The sequence below is a fragment of the Trachypithecus francoisi genome, unplaced genomic scaffold (assembly GCF_009764315.1).
Source record: "Trachypithecus francoisi isolate TF-2019V2 unplaced genomic scaffold, Tfra_2.0 Lachesis_group0, whole genome shotgun sequence".
Taxonomy (NCBI): domain Eukaryota; kingdom Metazoa; phylum Chordata; class Mammalia; order Primates; family Cercopithecidae; genus Trachypithecus; species Trachypithecus francoisi.
In genome coordinates, this window is record NW_022681453.1 from 182,424,467 (window position 1) to 182,443,636 (window position 19,170).

At 35.7% G+C, this 19,170-nt stretch overlaps 1 protein-coding gene across 34 annotated transcripts in view; it reads right to left on the reverse strand.

The window, feature by feature from the left end:
- The window catches only part of CLASP2 (cytoplasmic linker associated protein 2), a 220,561-nt gene that overhangs the window by 161,173 nt on the left and 40,218 nt on the right, over positions 1-19,170 (reverse strand). For 32 of the 34 annotated variants that reach the window (XM_033212967.1, XM_033212966.1, XM_033212944.1 and 29 more), the window contains exon 7: positions 13,755-13,825. In XM_033212967.1, the coding sequence (XP_033068858.1) occupies positions 13,755-13,825 (71 nt within the window). Of the gene's footprint in view, positions 1-9,317; positions 9,920-13,754; positions 13,826-19,170 lie in introns of those variants that run through there. The other 2 variants (XM_033212960.1, XM_033212959.1) reach the window with 1 other exon arrangement.

The following is a 19,170-nucleotide window of genomic DNA, read 5'->3' on the forward strand; positions in this document are numbered from 1 at the left end:
TCGAGGTTAAAGTAAATCACAAATAAGATCCTAATTTTCCTATAGTCAATTCCTTTCAAGCTCTTCTTGAAAGAGAATAACAGAGAAGTGAATCAAATAGAGTGCTTCATTAAGGTCAACTGCTTGGGCAGTCCAGACACCCAAGACCTTAAACTCTGTGGGCTCAGACAGGTAGTACTTCCAACCAACAGCCAAACAAAATGCAAACTTTCCCTGGAAGGTGTCTGGCCTCAAATTATTCCCACAAATAACTTCCCAAAAGGCACCAGGTACAACAGGAATCAAGAAACCATGAGCCAAGAACAATATAAAAAGAAAGACAATAGGAAAAGACCCACTTAAAATCCTAGAGTCATCGGACATGGACTAGTCAATAACTAAGCAAACTTGACTTTGGGAATTGAAAAATTATTAAAAGTGACATAGATTTTTAAAATAACCAAATGCAATTTCTACAAATAAAAATATAGTAACTGAAATTTAAATTCAGTGGGCAGGCATAACAGTAGCTTAGACACAACTCAAAGGATCATTAGTGAATTGAAAGACAAATCAGAAGATATTATTTAGGATACATATAGTAGGTGCTATAATACTGAATAAACAAAAGAAGAATCAAACACAAAAAGCAAACTACAAATTATGACTATGTTGACACTTTTGTTCTTGCTCCAAAGTTTCAAAAAGAGACTGGTATGGTTGGGTGCAGAAACTGAACAAGATAAGCATATTAAAATATATTGAAGGATAGAAATTATTAAAGTGAGCAGGCTGCAGTGGTTTTCTATATAATGGAGATGGGAAAGAAGGAAAGAAAATGGAGAAAAGGAAGAAACAGAAATAGAGAAAGAAGAGATGGAAATGAAGGAGGAAGAGATGGAAATGGAGGAGGCAGGAGAAGGAGAAGAGATGAAATACAGGAGGAGGAAATGGAGAACAATGGAAGAGACGGAGGGGAAGAGGAGGTGTATGGAGGGGAAGAGGAGGTGGATGGAGGAAGCGATTAAAAATAGAGCAGGAAAAAGAGGAGGAAGAGACTGAAGGAAAAAAGGAGTAGAAGAAGGGAGAAGGGGAGAAGGAAAAAGAATACCAAGTTAAAACAAGGTTTTACCTTTTGCCGCCTCAAGTAACACTTGGAAACTGTCCCCAGCAAGCACTGAAACACTATAGGCCCACAATGACATATCTGCATACCTGAAAGTCAAAAAGCTCTGAAAACCCAGCTTTTGTTTTGTCTTTTAAACTCATTTGGTAGCATAAAACTGATCTGAACTCAGTTTATGACAAAACATGATGTGAACTGATATGAAGCTATTTATGTGTATTCTACTCAGTATGAACTCACATACATTTAATGGCAAAAACATGGCTGGGCCTGGTGGCTCACGTCTGTAATCCCAGCACTTTGGGAGGCCAAGGTGGGTGGACCATTTGAAGCCAGCAGTTTGAGACCATGGCGAAACTTCATCTCTACAAAAAAACACAAAAACTAGCCAGTTGTGGTGGTGCATGCCTGTAATCCCAGCTACTTGGGAGGCTGAGGCAGGAGAATCCCTTGAACACAGGAGGCAGAGGCTGCAGTGAGCCAAGATCGCGCCACTGCACTTCAGCCTGGGCAACAGAGTGAGATCCTGTCTCAAAAAAAAAAAAACCAAACCAAAAAACATTAATGTGCTTGATCATGGGGTGCTGCCCCAAGCCCAGCAGAAACAGTTACATAATGCATGGGGTATGACCTTGTTAATTTTCTAAAATCTAATACATTCTGAATTCCAAAACACAAGTGGACCCCAAGGTTTCAGGTAAGGGTCTGTGAATTTATATTAATCACACCTTGTCCCTTTTTTTCTTTTTATCACTTCAGGAAAGCCATGTATTGAAATGGCTTTCTAAACTTTCCACCTCAGTTTTTTTTTTTTGTTTGAGACAGAGTTTTGCTGTTGTCACCCAGGCTGGAGTGTAATGGTGTGATCTTGGCTCACTGCAACCTCTGCCTCCCAGGTTCAAGTGATTCTACTGCTTCAGCCTCCTAAGTAGCTGGGATTACAGGCATGCACCACCACGCCCAGCTAATTTTGTTTTTTTAGTAGAGATGGGGTTTCACCATGCTGGCCAGGCTGGTTTCAAACTCCTGACCTCAGATGATCTGCCCTTCTTGGCCTCCCAAAGTGCTGGGATTACAGGCATGAGCCACCACACCCGGCCTCCACTTCACTTTTATGGGTACATGTATTCCAAAACCCGAAACTTCTGCTTCTCAAATTCATATAAAAGATGAAAAACTGCTCCATTTTACATGGCAAATAAAAGAGCAAGCCAAAATTTATACCACATCTCATAGAAAAAAAAAAAAAAATCTTGTGTGAATTTTCTTCAGCGAAACAAACAGTTCAGTAAGAAGAACCCCCAACACCATGAATTTTCATGCACAAAATATGCTCCGATTCACATTAAGTAGTTTCTTATACCAAAGCTCCTCTTTTCCCTTGAAGTTGTATCCTTCCTTATTCTAATTAAAACAATGAACAACAAGACTTGGGATTTCTAGGCTGTTTTACACTCTTGCATACCCAGCAGTGACTATGGTTATATCTAACAGCTAAATTACAAACTGAGATTAGGAAACAATAATCCCTATAAACTATTATACCTCAGATGCCTCAGAAAACTCAAATTTTAGCTGTCTACACTTTCCACACTGTGCTTTTGCAATGGGAAGCTCTCCTTGGCTTTTCTCTAATCTCACAGGTACCTCAAGCTAAGTCTCTTCTGCTGGCTGTTCTTTCTCTACCCAACAATTAAATGCTGAATATTCTCCTTCTCTCCAGACTACACACTCTCTAAATGACCTCATTTATTCTCAATGGTTTTAAATACCTTCTATATGCTGACAACTCTCAAATGTTTGTCTCTAGCCTAGACCATCTCTGAGTTCCAGACCTATACATCCAATTGCTTACTAGATATCCCCCACCATGGGTATCTCCAAGTCACTCTAATTTCATATAGATACATAACACCAACATCATCCAAAACTGATCTCCCTAAGTCCTCCCAATCCCAGTAAATAACGTCACCATCTATTCAGCTGCTCAAGCTCATAATGTTGGAACCTACCTCAAGTTTTCCTTTGACCCACAGAGATCATCTACCAACAGTTCTCGTGCTTAAATCCACCTATTTCTCTTTACCTCTGCTGCCACTCCTAATCTAAGGCCACACCAGTATTGTCTCTGCCTATATTACTACCACAGTCTATTAACTGGTCTCCTTGCTTCTATTTTTGACTTCCTTCCAAACCACAAAGTAGACAATATAATCCTCTAAAAAAGCAATTGGGATCAATGCCCGCCAAAATCACTAAATGAAAGGCTGAGGGGGAACTGTATAAAGGATGGATCAGGCTGATCACACCTAAACTTACAGTTCAATATCAGCATCACAAAGAAAGACAATCAGACAGTGTATCCCTTCTGACAGAAATCCAAAATATCACACATGAAAATATGTACCAACCCCACTCTGATAAAGTAGACTTGATTCTGATCAAGTCATTAGAAAAATTTTCAATTTTGAGGAAATACAGGAGATAAACATTAAAAAGCAGAAATATAAAAGCACCATACAACACAATAAAAAAATCTAGTGTGCAGAAAGAATATTTGACACATTTTTTTTCTTCAGTAAATAAATGGCAAGAGGAGAAAAAAGTGAGATAAATCCTATAGATGAATAGAGCCTTAAGAAGTACATCAGCCAATTGCAATGGTAAACCTTCTTCAAATACTGATTCAAAACAATCTGTAAAAAGATGTTTATAAAACAATTGAGAAAATGTGAACATATTATTTGACACTAAGGGTTAAACTTTTAGGTGTGACAATGGTATTGTAACTGTCTTTCTAAAAGACATTTTATTTGATATACACGATGAGTACCATGTGCACATACGCACACATCTCAGTCCAGCAGAATACTACGGCTGGGAAAAGATAGGGTAGGGATATAGATGAATAAATACTAGTCATGTATTGATAATTTCTTGAAACTGGATGATGAGTAGTAATGGAAGTTCATTATAATACTCTCTATTTCTGGGTATGTTTGAAATGCTTCATTAAAAAATTATAATAATTTTAATCACTTTACTCCCTTGTTTAAAATCCTGCAGTGGAATCCCAATAAAATAACTCAAAAAGGTAAAGAAAATGAGATGAAGGTGGAATATGTGAAATCAGCATCTAAAAGATCACAATGAATTTTTAAAAAATGCAAATAAAAAGAATGCACATTCCTTTTGCTCTGAACTGTCAAAAAAAAAAGAAAAAAAAAAAAAGAACGAACAGCTACTGAAGAATAACACCATTAACACCACAGTAAAGCCACAACTTGTGATTCTCAGAAGCTAAAACAGCAGAGAATTTATCTACCTTGCAGAATAACAGAGAAGTGACTATTTCTAAGCCAGAAAGTACAGGGATGAGCACAAGGAGCAACCGAAAATCTATGGAACAGTTTTATTAAACTCTTTCTCATCCCCGATTCAGGGAGCACAACATTTTACACACAAATGTGCACATGCGTGCACACACACACAGGATTTTGTGGAAATGGAACCACGGAAAAAGGAAAAAGCAAGTTCTTAGACACATTTAAACTTTTGTTTGTCAAAGTTAAAATTTAATAGAAGGATTGGGTAAGAAAGTCAAGGATATCTCCCAGAATATAGGATAAGAGAAAGACATAAAACTGGGAAGTGAAGACAAAACATAAAAGACAGAAGATCAACCCAGAAAGTTCAATATCTGAATAATAGTTAGATAAGAAAAGACTAAACTAATAAAGGGGGAAAACTTACGAAAAAATCATAGGAGAAAGCTTCCCACAGCTAAAGAAAATCACAAGCTTTCAGAAGTAAAAGAATCAAATAGTAAAAGTTTAAAACATCTTCAATTTAAACTAAAATGAAAAACTTTAGTAAAATTATTAGAAATTGAAAATTCAAGCACTTCAAAAATAAGACAATTGGCTATATTTTAATATTCACATGAAGATGCAGTATTCTCAGCAGCACAACCTTAGTTAACTATTTATTTACAAGAAAGTCAGTTCCATACAAAGCGGAATAGAGGCCATGATATTTGATAAAATATCTTGAAATTTCTAGGTAGATATATCTGACTAGTTAAAAATATATTTGAAGACTTTTGCCCTTTTATTTAAATGGGGTCCTTTAAAAATTCAAGACTTTGAACAGTCCAGTGAAGTAAAGAGACAATCACAATTTAAACCATTATTTGGTATTAATGAAATTAAATAACACATGCTATAATGGCCATAACATCAAACTAAATAACAAATGAGGCTCAAATAAGGTTTACTTAGAACCTTTACAAAATTTAGTCATTTCAAGTACTTAAATTTTCAAGACAGTTTAGACTATTGCAGCTGTAAGAACATCAATTGTACTATTCTATATGTACAAAGAAAATATGTAAACCTTTTCTTGAAGATTCAAGTTTATTAGCAACATCAGGTTTGAGGATATGTTACTATTGGTGCCCAACCCTCTGCACCCAAGGGGTTAAATGAGACTGCCTTAGAAGGATACTATTTATTCAAAGGTAAAGTATATGCACTTAGATGCCCTTAACACAGACCTAAAACACAGGATGGTTGTACAACACCTTCAATGGCTACAGCAGGAAGGTACATAGGGTGGCTTTATTTTAGTCATTGTCTATTTTCAATCTTAGTGCCTGCTACTTACTGCCTGTATTACTGCTAATGCCCAGTCTTCTGTCCCTTGTAATTTACTTTTTCACCTTACAGACTGCTTTTCCCTCTATCAACGTTCCCACAAGAAAAGTTAGCCTTCCTGCCAGTAAGTCAAATGGTTGCTTTCTTTCATTAATTTAAATTACCCAATCCTAGTGTATCACAAAGAATATTCAACAGCATAGAAGAGAGATCTATTTAGTATTAATTTCTTGCTATTGTTCTATAAACAATTGTAGATCAAGTTATATATACACACACACACACACCAAGTTATATATATGTGTATATATATACACCAAGCTATATATATGTATACAAATCAAGTTATATATGTGTGTGTGTGTGTGTGTATATATATATACACCAAGTTATATATTAGTTTGATGTAGTCCCAGAAGGCTGGTTTCTAGAAAGTCATGGTTATATCATCACTTGTACATATATTTTTAAAAACTCATTTTTGGAATAATAGATTGTGTTGAAATGTTAAAAGTTTAGAAACAATCTATTTACAACAAAACCTTACTTCTTTCCAGCCACTCTGCAGCATAACAACAAAAGGCCAAATTCCTCTTGCCTGCTTTTTGAGGCAGACTGCAGGGCTCAGCACCACATAATAATCCTACAGGTTTTTAACTCTATCTGGTTTGACTGACCGGAGCTACTGCGTGATTACATGACTGCTTGGTTTAATACTCATGGGTAAGGGTTGAGGACAATTAAATTGAAAAGCCCCCCAAATCCACCCCCTATTCTTAAGTGAAAGCCATTATAGTGCTTCACAAATCCAAGTTTGCCTAGAAATAAAACTGCTGATGAAATCTTTCACATGGTCTTGAAGTTAAGCTTACATCACATATTCAATAGATAACAGATTAATAACTGGAATATATAAAAAGCAAGTATAGACAAACAACAACCAAAAAGTTGGCTACGATGCTGAAAGGCATCTACTGAAAAGGAAATATAAATAACCAAACATATGAAGATGATCAATCTTATCAGAAAGCATAAATGTTTATATAGGGTGAGATATTTTTCAACCATCTGATAGGCAAATTTTAATAATAACCAGAACTGAAAAGAATGTAGGACAGCAGGCACTACTGGTGGGAGTGTATGTGTGGCTTTAGCCTCTTTTGGAGCAAATTAGCTATACCTAACACAATTCTAAAATGAATGAAAACTTTGATTCAGAAATTCCACGTCCAGACTATTTTAAGAAATATATATGTGTGTGTGTATACACAAACACATGTGGTTTGTACAAAGGTGCTTATTTCAGAACCATTTAGAAAAATTATATATAGCAAATAAATTTCCACAGAAGACAAAATGGTTATGATATGTCCATACTATAGAATATTATGAACCGTTTAAAAAAATGATGCAGAAAAACACAATGGTATTTTTCTTAAAAGCTCCATCCCATACTGAGTAAACATAGCAAATGGCAAAATTACATTCAGAATGGTATCATTTATGTAAACAAAGTCAAAGCAAAACCATATACTTTGATACTTAATATGTATGGAAAGGCACAGTAACAGGTAGAAAAAGACATGCTCCATATTATTAATTAACACTTTTATTAAAAGTGTTCTCCTCTGTTTATACCTGGGATCAGGTCTTGAAGGTGGTTTTGAAGGGATTTTTGCTTTATTTTCATTGTTTGAATTTTGAAAGGGCAATGACATTGTATATTAAGTTCATAATTAAACAAAAAACATCAGGTAGGGGCAGTGTAATCCATTTGTTTTATATGTTCATGTTTTATATGTTTACATGACTCTGGTATAGTGTATGTGCACTGGATGTGACAAAGACAAATATGCAGGAGTATATATCAAACTGTTAAGAAGTATATAAATTCCAAGATAGCCTATTACTATATACATATCTTTATTGTTTACATTTTTTATACAGGTATACATTTTTATAGAAGAGAATTAGCTGAAATGTTATCCTCTCATCTTCGTCAGAGGTTACTTTTTAAAAAAATAATCAATATATTCCTAAACAGTCCAAATGTTATGTATTATCTGAAAAAAGAAAAACAAAGTAAACATAAAACTATAACCATCGAACCTAAAATGTTTAAGAAAGAAAATAAAATCTGGATATGGCCTACACCAAATGCAACATTTAGAGTTATCTACAAATTAGGTTTTTTTTTTAAAAAAAGGGAGAAACTTGGCAATGCCCTTAAGTATATGAGAACTTATTTGTTAATCCTGCTTTTGTCTTAAAAATTAATAGGTGAAAAATTGTTTTCTCATTTATTTCCATTAAGATCATATAAAATGGTTACATAAATTCTTTGAATAAATCATGACGATATGCCAAACCAAATTTTCTATCAGATTTCCATTTAAATGTACATAATAGTTTAAATGACTGTCTACCAATACCATCATTTTGATACATTTGTATCCTATCCCTCATAGCCCCTAGGGGAATTACTTTTTAGAAGAGTTCACTACATGCATAGTCAAAGAAGGCTGAAACTGTTAAGAGCTAAAACCTCCAGATATGGAACAGTCTTAAGAACCTAGCAAAAAAACACTCAAAACATTTTTGAGGAACCTCAGATTTCCCTTCATACATATCTGTGATGTTGATGTGATTATAAAGTGTATCTCTAGGCTTCATAACAAAAAAAGGTGTAACAGAAAAAGAAAAAAAGCTCAATAGTGTTATAATGGAAAATAGCAAATGCACATTTGGGACCCTAGATTTGGTTCTGGTTTGCTTTCTGTGCCTGGATTTGGGACATACTGTCTCAGCAGGTCTCAGTTTCCCAGTCTGTAAGATGGAAATACCAAAACACTCTGAACACTTCACAGAGTTGTTCATACCTGAGGAGTTAATATATATCAAGTATACAAAAGTGCTTTGGAGAACTATTAGGCATTATAGAAATAATGTGTTTTTAAAATTATTCTTACCAAACTGAAACACTGGCAAAAATCTATTTTTAATCAAATTACACCCTGTGCATCTTAAAAGGTTAAATATTTTCTAGAAAAGTGTTTACCAGGGACACTGACAATTAACAATCATATGAATTAAAATAATGCCCATAGCAAGCCATTTTGCTTCCTTAAATATTTTACTTCCACATAATTCTACTTCTATCAAATATAACAGGAAGGATATCAAGCTAGCTAGTCAAATCTTCCTGCCAAAATCTGTCATTCCTCCAAAGGTAGTGTTCTTCCTCTAAGCTTCTGCACATATTCCACGCTTCTTCGAATATCCCTTCGTATCTACCACCAAGACTGAAGCTTGCTTGGGTTACAAGGTAAACTGTCACCTTATACTTGCCAGATCCCACACAGATACATCAAGTGAAAAAAGATGTCAAATGACATGCACACACATGCATAAATGCACACACAAGTGTACACACACACACAGACACACAAGTGTCCTTCATTCTTTAGGGAGAAATATATTTCTTACACAGCAAATGATCGTCACCTTAAAAGGAAGTGTATAATACAAGCAAAAGAAGAAAAATAAATCTTACTCACCATCTCCCATAGCCATTAGATGGTCCAGGGAGCTCTCTCAAACCAAGAGGTCAAATAGCACAGCAAATAAGTACAGCTCAGTGCCTGCGCCACTGGGCTCGGCCTGCAGCCTGCAGACACCCGGAGCACTGTGTGACCCAGGCCTCGCTGCAGCTCTGCACCGCAATAGCCAACAGCTGCTACTCCACTTCAAAATAAAAGTCTGGGGTCTTGCTGAAAACCCTCGTTTATTTAGCAGAGCCTAGAAGGACTTGATTAAGATTATTCTTTAGCTGCACATATGCTGTTGGATACAGGTTATGATGTTTCTCCTTGTACTGGCTGCCTGAAATTTAATCTAAGAAAAGCTCTGAGAGCCAATAAATGCCATCCCGCTGGGGGACTTTTAATGCAATCATCAAAACACAAGGCATGTGTTCAGCAATCATTTTCTGCTTCCCTAAAGATATCCATGTAATCAGTAGCAATCACATGATCTGATGGATTAACTGATTTGCGCCTTTTTAAAAAGGTTTTCATCCTTTTGTCGTTACCTTTTAATATTTACAACAGAAGACAGCTAGAAGTGCACAAACAGGAATAGCCCAGTTTCCATGATTAACTGCTCTCATTATGCAGGAAGCATTTCTGGCTGCCGTAAACAAATCACGTCAAAGGCAGCCCATCAAAGGCTGCTCTGTGTGCGGACAGCAGGGCCACACGGAACAAAGCTTGCTTCTGGTGGAGACATAAACTAGCCAATGCGCAGCTGCAGGGGCGCAGAGCACCCTCTATCCAAGCTGCAGAACCATCAGCACATTGTCAAGCTCTGAAGGAAGGTCCTGGAGCTCATGGTCACAAACAGATAGATACATTTTAAAAATCAACCAAAGAAAAGAGCTGCTTTGCTTTTCACCAAAGGGTATGTTATAAAAATATACAAAACTAGACTGGAAGTTATCTTATTGACTCATAGAAGCCAAATATTAAGGTAATTTCAAAGCCTCATTTCCAGGCTTTATTTTATTGCCAGCCTCCAAGAACAATTCTTTTCCTAGCAACTGTTTCAAACAGAGAGGCCAGAAAATACTTTACAAGGATTGCATGGCCAAGACTGTATTAGGTCCTACACACACACTCGACAAATAATAATTATGCATAGTTTTTTTCGCGGTGAAAGAGAAAAGGATTTGCAATTACAGCCACCAACACTGTTAGTGTTTACATCCTTGGTTTGTGCAGGAGACTGTCTAGAAAGCTCCATAACGACACCATAGTCTGCCATAATCGCAGGGGACCTCCAACTTTCAGTCTTGTCTTTCCTACAGGGCTGGTGTTCCCTCCTTCTAGTTACAATCTGACAGATTTTAAGTCCGGTTTTCTTCTAATGGCAGAGCTAATTCTACTGCACTTAGGGACTCTGCCTAACTTTTAAATGACAAGTTGAGTTCAAAAAACCATCAAATACTCTATAGCTCATTTAATGACTGTTCAGATGACAACTGTTAGCTATAAAAAAGTTGTAGCACCTTTACAACAAATCCTTTCGCTTCTTGTATTTAGTAAAATGATTTTTTTCATCATAAAACATTCTAAATCAATATGCTGTAAGATGTGTGATGTTTCATTATTATGGTTTCAGGCAAAGACACACCAAAAAATTTTGTTTACCATAATAGTTTCTGGTCACAGAATATCAAGTGGAACAAATTTGAATTGCGTGCCATGTTTGGACCCAAAATAATTTATTTTGCATAAATAACACCAAGTGAGGGAGAGAAAAGGTAGTATCTTCAACAGCTCTTTGTGTGCATGAACTATTTCCACAAGATTTCATGCTGAGCTTGAACTCTCTCCTAAAATGTTTTCCTGTTTCTATCACTTTATTTACAGTTTTAGTTTTAGTGTGCAACAAAAATGAATCAACAAAGGCCTGAAAATTTTGTGGGGAAAAACTGTGCAGAAATAAAGAAGAAGTTGAATTAAACTTCATGATATTACTTTATGTACAACTTCCCTTCAAATTGTTACTTATAAAAATTTGTTTTCAGTATTCAGTTGATATATTTTTCTACCTGGGAAAACAACTCAAGTATCATGGGCTGGAATAAAACACACCATAATTTTTCTCATCAATACTGGTGAAAATAATTTTTTCATCTAATGGTCTTTCACTTGGCACAGGGTATTTACGAATAATTTAAACTCATTAAACAAGGTGTAGTTATATTTCCTCCATTACCAACTGTAACCACATTGTATATCCATTGGTTTACTTGTTTATAATCTATCTCCATCACTAGATTACAGGTTCCTTAAGGGGAGAAATTTCATTATCTTCTTCCTGTTGTGACATTATCTAATTTACATTTTAAGAAGATCCCTATGATTTCTCAGTAGCAAATGGATTCCTGGGGGCAAACATGGAACAGAAGTCTACAGAAGTAGTCCAGGCAAAAGCTAAAGGAGATTTAGAGAGGATATTAGCAGTGGAGATGGAAAAAATAAGCAAATTTGGAATATGTTAGTATTTCAGAAGTAGAAATGTTTGATCAGTTAGAATAGGAAATCAAGTCAGGTTTCTAGCTTGAGCTGATGATGGTGCCACTGACTAAAATGGCTAAGACTGGAGAAGGAACAGATCTGAGGGGCAAGAAAAGATAACAGGTTTCATTTTTGGACATAGTAAGTCGAAATGCCTATGAGGCAGCCAAGTGGGAATGTCATCAAGGCCACAGGCTACCAAGTCTAGACCTAACCCAAAGGAGAGATGAATGATGGCTGGAACTACATACTGGGAATCATTAGCAAAGAGTTATCATGTAAAGCCTTTGGGCGGGTTTGGATCACTAAGAAAGAGAATAAAAACAGGGAAGAGGAGGCCTGGGCCCTGGGATTTTCCAACATGATAAATAAGTTTCCTTCTTCTAGCATCTTCTTGTTAATTAATTCATTAAGGAATTTTTCAATGACAGCATATTATCATCAAAAACATTATGACCAATATAGACTTTAACTTTCACATTTGACCATAGTTGCAATATTTAGACTGTAATTGTCAATGCAAACAAACTTTGAAGTCTTCCTCAAAAAAAAATAAATGCCAGAGACTAACTCCGAACCTCCCTGTTTATGGAGTGATAAACAATAGAAAAAGGAATGGGAACTAAAGAATAAGAAACAAAAAAGCTCTATTTTGAAGGTAACAGAAATAATGTCACAAAATACAAGAATAACAGTGCTTTCGAAATAAACCACACCCAAACAATGAATACCTTAGATTTTAAAAGTATTCTTTTTTTTCCTTAGAGTTGTAACTACTTAGTCTGAAATACACAAACGATCATGTTATGAAAACACACAAGTTCAAGGATCTTGTCTAATCTCTTCCTACTGTTTCTGGTTTCTATAGAAATTGACAGAGGTAACTGCTAGAAAAATAAGGAGAAGGTACTTAAAACACTTTCTATTCAGAGAAGTGAAGTGAGAATCTTCTGGCATTCAAGGTGAGGATTGGTAGCACTGAAGTCAATTTATGCTTCTGGAACTAAGTTTAGATGTGGGTAAACACATTCTTTCTAACACTCACTTACTCCATCTGACTTCCTGTAACACATCCTCAGTCTTGGTTTAACCCAAAGAATAGTAACTAAATTATATGAGTAACTAGTTTTCCTATTATTTGACAATAAATTCACACACCAAATTTTTACTCCAACATCATTTATATTACTAAATTAACCACACTCTCTTTAATATGAAACTACTAGGTGGAAAAACAACCTATATTATCTTTGGAAACAGAATACATTCTTTACATATATGGGTAATTAATATTTAAAGTCTCAAGTGTAAGGAAATGCTACCCAACAAAGCTAAACATAATTTATCAACTTTACAAAAAGGAGAGGAACCACAAAAATCAGGTCAATACCAGATATTAACTCCAAACGTCCCTGAATTCCAACTTGGTCTCATTCTACTTCAGAAGCCCAAGGTGATTATGCCAGTGAAGTTCCTGTGTATGAGTCTCTTGATCAGTATCATCCCAGATAGTCTATACACAGAACCCATCAACCCCACAATTTCTGTTAAAGACAACTAAATACAACAATTATTCTAGGTATAAAAACACATTTTATGCACAGAAAATGGAGGGCACGAGGGTCATCGTACTTCGACCCAGAAGATACAAAAAATAAGGCAGTATCACCAAAAAAAAAAAAAAAAAAAGAACAGTATCATTTTATACAGCTGACCCACTATTAAATTTTCACTCACTCCAAAAGAATCAGAGGATGGATAATTGTCAGCAGGATGTAAATATTTTGTTATTATATCTCAACTAAGTTTTCAGGCCACAAAATCAACTCTTTTGAATCAGTAATATAATACATTTTAGTGCCTAAAACTTTGCTAAATAGTCTTAGAAATATTTGAGAGCTTAATTACTCTTACCTTTGCAGACACTCAAAATCATACCGCCTGAACTTTGCACTTCATCAAATTTGGCAAATATCATTTCTAATCTGGGAATAAAGAATAAATTGTGTTTGTTTGTTTTTTTTAACATATAGATCAAATAGAAACACTTTATTTCACCATTCCCTTAGAAAAAACAATTGTAGGGATTCAGCTAGTTTTCTATACAACTCTCTTTCGCAATTAAATCACTGAAAAAAGACACAAAACCCATCTCTCTTCAGTTGAAAGAAGTCAAATATAGCTAGGACTACATATTTGCAGGTATGTTTGCGAAAAGACAATTTTTACACAAAGCAGTTTCTCGTGTTTCATCACAAAATCAATTCTCCAAATCAGTCAAAAATATTCTAGTTTCAACCTCATAATAAGTCTACTCAGTCACCAAGACATCTTTTAAAGGCACATAAAAATCATGCCAAAGTAACTTAAGGTAAACAAAAACAACAAAATATCAAATATCAAAAACTAAAGAGATGGCTAATATCACTGATAATCTGATGCTTTCCCTGTTTCACATGACTATTTTCATACAACACCAATTCCACTGGTGCTTCTAATTTTATATTCAGGATAATTACTTTCTGCACTTCTGCTATCACTTTTCTTAGTTAAAAATGTGTTTATTACAAAAGTGATGTACATTCATTATAAAAGAAAATTAGGAAATATAAACAGGAACAAAGAAAAAAACCACATTTTTATCATTCACAGAATGTATTAACTGTATCCTTTCTGATACTTTTATATTCATATACAAATTTTCTTCAGAGTGAAGAAAATTTTCTTCACTGATAGCCCTTTTTTTTAGTTTGCTTTTCTTTCCCTTTCCAATATATTGTGCTATGATTCATTCTTAAATTTGTGACTTAGAGAACTGGGGAAGGGAGGAGGGTCACTGTCATATTGCCTTTAGTTGCCAAATGTTCTTCACTGACTTACCCATATATATCTGTCACAATTTCATTTCCTAAAACCTTACTTAAGCCTTGGTCCTCACTATGGTCATTTCTTACCAGTAAATTAAAGATACAGGTACTTTTTGAAATAAATCATTGGCTTATTTCAGTAAGGACTAACTAAAAAAATTTTTTAGTTGAAATCTCCTCTAAGAATTCATTATAATAGGATTTCTAAATCTTAACATCACCTCTTACTTCCAGTAAATTCAACAAATACAACTATTTACATATCTGAAAGCATTTCACTTCAAAGACACAGGTCTCTTTATCCTACAGAGTAGTATATTCTGGAGGGTTGGACAGACACCAAGCAGGTTGCCCACACACAAGAGGTGGACATGAGATAGAAGGAAGCAGTGGAATTGGAGGCTGGAACCTCAGAAAGGAGGCTGGGCATGGTGGCTCATGCCTATAATCCCAGCACTTTGGGAGGTCAACCGGGGCAGATCATCTGAGCTCAGGAGTTCAAGATTAGCCTGGCCAACATGGCAAAACACACATGCCTACTAAAAATACAAAAATCAGCTGGGTGTGGTGGCACATATCTGTAGTACCAGCTACTAGGGAGGCTGAGGCACAAGAATCACTTGAACCTGGGAGACGGAAGTTGCAGTGAGCCGAGATCCTGACACTGCAAACTCCAGCCTGGGTGACAGAGCGAGCTTTTGTCTCAGAAAAAAAAAAAAAAAAAAAAAAAAAGGAAAGAAAGGAGAGGATTTCGGAGTGCTGTTTGAGAAAAAGCAGAACAAGACATGAAGGGGCATAACATTTGGCTACAGAATAGAAGAACAGGAGTAGAAAATTTAGGACAGAAAGCTGAGAAGTGGGCTGGCAAGGAATTAAGGTAAGGCAGGTAATATATGGAGACAGGAATCTAGATGTAAGCAGCTTTAGTGGAAGAGGGGTCAAATGAAATAGTAGGAAAATATAATAAGAATATGGGACAGAGGAGGGGAGGGGAAAGGAAGAAAAAGCAGTCAGAGTAGAAGGTATCACCCAAAGGTCTTTTGGAACTGGGTTGGGCTAAGATAGACACAGAGAGATGATTACCTAACAGCATTAACCTTGCTGCCAGTTCTTCAGTTACTCTATACACTCTTCCTATGACTGTTGTACTCTCTCTTCTCAGTCACTCTTTCCTTCTAATGCTTCTCACTTTACCAACTTTCAAGTAAAATTAACATCTGACTTTTGTTTGGTATTTATTAAAAATATTTTAGTCACCTGTTCAAAATTTTATAAAGGATAAGTTCATAACTTATCTTTAAAGTAAACAAAACAACAAACACAGTATAATTTTCTACGTGGCCCTCACAGAATTCCTCCAACCCCATCATTAAACTCTATACACTTATTTTAGAAAAACAAACGCATTTATAATAGATGATTACTGTACATATAATTTGGTGAAAAAAGGAAGAAACAAACAATTTAAGAGCAGAAAGAACAGTCTAAGATATTTTAAGTAATTCAGGGGAAGAAATTAGGAAATTCAATGGAAGAAAAATACAACAGAGACTGGATTGTCCAAAAGATTATAAACAGAGTTTAGGAGGCCTACAAAGCTCTAGGAAGGTTCTAACTTAGGATAAGGATAGAGGCCAGTAAAGCATTAGGAGGTTCTGACTCATAGGGTAAGGAGGACAGAATGAGAAAAGTAACTCTAACCAAAGTCCAGACTTAAAAGTTTAGAATAAGAATAATAAATCCCAAGTATAACATGAAAGAGACAATTAGGTATCTCAGACTTTATCTTTTTAAAATAACAGTATTGTTGAGATAGAATTCAATATCACACACTTCGCCTCTTTAAAGTGTACAACATAATGATTTTTAGTATATCTGCAGAGTTGTGCAACCAAATAATCCATTTTAGAACATTTTCATCACCCCAAAAAATAACCACATACCCATTAGCAATCCTTCCCCATTTACCCTGATCTCTCCAGTCCTAGGCAAACACTAATCTACTTCCTTTCCCTAAAGATTATATCTAGCCTATGAGTTGCCATATCTGGCCATTTCATATAAACGGAATTATACAATATGTGGCCTTTTGTGACTGGCTTCTTTCATGAATGTTTTCAAGGCTGATGCATGATGTATCAGTCATCCCTCTTATGACCAAATAATATTCCACTGTATGGATTTACTACATTTTGTTTATCCATTCACCAAGTAATGGACATATGTAGATGTGGGGTATCTCTATTTTTTGGCTATTACAAATAATGTTGTTATGAACACCTGTGTGTAGGTTTTTGTGAGGAATGTTTTCATATCACTTGCATATATAGCTAGGAATGGAATTACTAGGTTGTAGATAATTCTATGTTTGACATTTTGAGGAATTACAAACTGTTTCCAAAGTTGCCGCACCATTTTACATTCCCAATAGCAATGTATGAGGGTTCCAATTGCTCTACACCCTCACCAATACTTGTTATTGTCTATTAATTTTTATTTGTCTATCATTTTTTATTTTAGTCATCCTGGGGGTGTATAATAGTTTTGTTCTGTATTTTCCTCATGGTTAAATGGTGTTAAACATCTTTTTATGTGCTATTGCCATCTGTATACTCTTTCTGAAGAAATTCAAATATTTTGTCTGTTTTAAAAATTGGGTTATCTGTCCTTTTACTATTGAGTTGTAAAGAGCCCTTTATAATAGTCAAGATATGTGTCTTATATTTGATTTCGGCCAGGTACAGTGGCTCATGCCTGTAATCCCAGCACTTTGGGAGGCCGAGGCAGGAGGATCACTTGAGGTCAAAGGTTCAAGACCGGCCTGGTCAGCATGGTGAAACCCCATCAGTACTGAAAACACAAAACGTGGCCGGGTATGGTTGTGTGCAACTATAATCCCAGCTACTCAGGAGGCTGAGGTAGGAATATTGCTTGAAGGGAGGTGGAGGTTGCAGTGAGCCCAAGATCGTGTCACTGCACTCCAGCCTGGGTGACAGAGTGAGACTATCAAAAAAAAAAAAAAAATTGATTTGCAAGTATTTACTCCCATAATATGGGTTTTCTTTTACTTTCTTGATGGCGTTCCTTGAAGCCTAAGTTTTTAATTTTGGTGATATCCAATTTATCTATTTTTTTCCATTGGTTGCTTGTGTTTTGGTGTTGTATCTAAGAAACCATTGCCTAGTGCTTTCTAAGAGTTTTATTATTTTGGCTCTTACATTTGGTTCCATAATCCATTTTGAGTTAATTTTTGGGTGTGGAGTGAGGAAGAGTTCCAAATTCATTATTTTGCATGGGGATATCCAGTTTATAAAGCACCATTGTTGAAAAGACCATTCTTTCCTGCCCTATTGAATGGTCTTGGCATCTTTGACAAAAATCAACAGACCAAAAATACAAGTTTACTTCAGTATAGTTCCAATGATCTGTATCTAGTGTTATGCTAGGACCATACTATCAGAACTTACCTTTTAAAATATATTTGATAGAAAAAAATTGTTTAATTATTATTTTAAAACTATTTGACTTCACTGGGCGCAGTGGTCCACACCTGTAATCCCAGCACTTTGGGAGGCTGAGGTGGGCAAATCACAAGGTCAGGAATTCGAGACCAGCCTGGCCAACATAATGAAACCCCATCGCCACTAAAAGTACAAAAAATTAGCCGGGTGTGGTGGCAGGGGCCTGTAATCCCAACCACTTGGGAAGCTGAGGCAGGAGAATCGCTTGAACCCAGGAGGCGAAGGCTGCAGTGAGCTGAGATCATGTCGTTGCACTCCTGCTCAGGTGACAGCGCGAGACTCCAACTCAAAAAAAAAACAAAAAACAAAAAAACAAAAAAAAAACTATTTGACTTAATGTCTTTATGAACCATACTTAAGTTTAGTTGTTTTAACAAAGAAGAATGGTTCTGATATAAATTTAAGAGTGGGCAAAAACAAACTTTAACCTTAGCGGGCTATATCCAAAAGAAAATTTGGAAACCATAAAGGGAGTAATATTTGAGAATGAAAACTATCCCTTCTAAAAATTAAAGTTAGAATTTGATCACCATAACAAAAGAATACTTGTTTCAAATGAATGTAATATTCAGTATAAACTCTTGAGAATATATGGTAGTGGAAAAACGGAAATAGTGGAACAATAGTCTGAAGAAAGGTGTAAACCAAAATTAATCTACGCTTTAACTTACAAAAGTTTAAGAACTGTTTAATATGTGTTGTTATTTTGAGGATTCGAAATACTACCTATAAAATAATGAGGCCATAGGCATCAAGAATAGAAAACACTCTGCATGTTTGAAAAGCAAAGCTCAGGTACCCACACAGAGTCCTTCTCCATTGCCTACTACCTGCTAAAGAAGCATCACCAGGGAGAATGACACAAGCACAGCACGGAAGAAAGAACAATGGACTGGGTGTCAGGAAGCCATCAACCTCCTACTGACTAGCTGTCACTGCTCT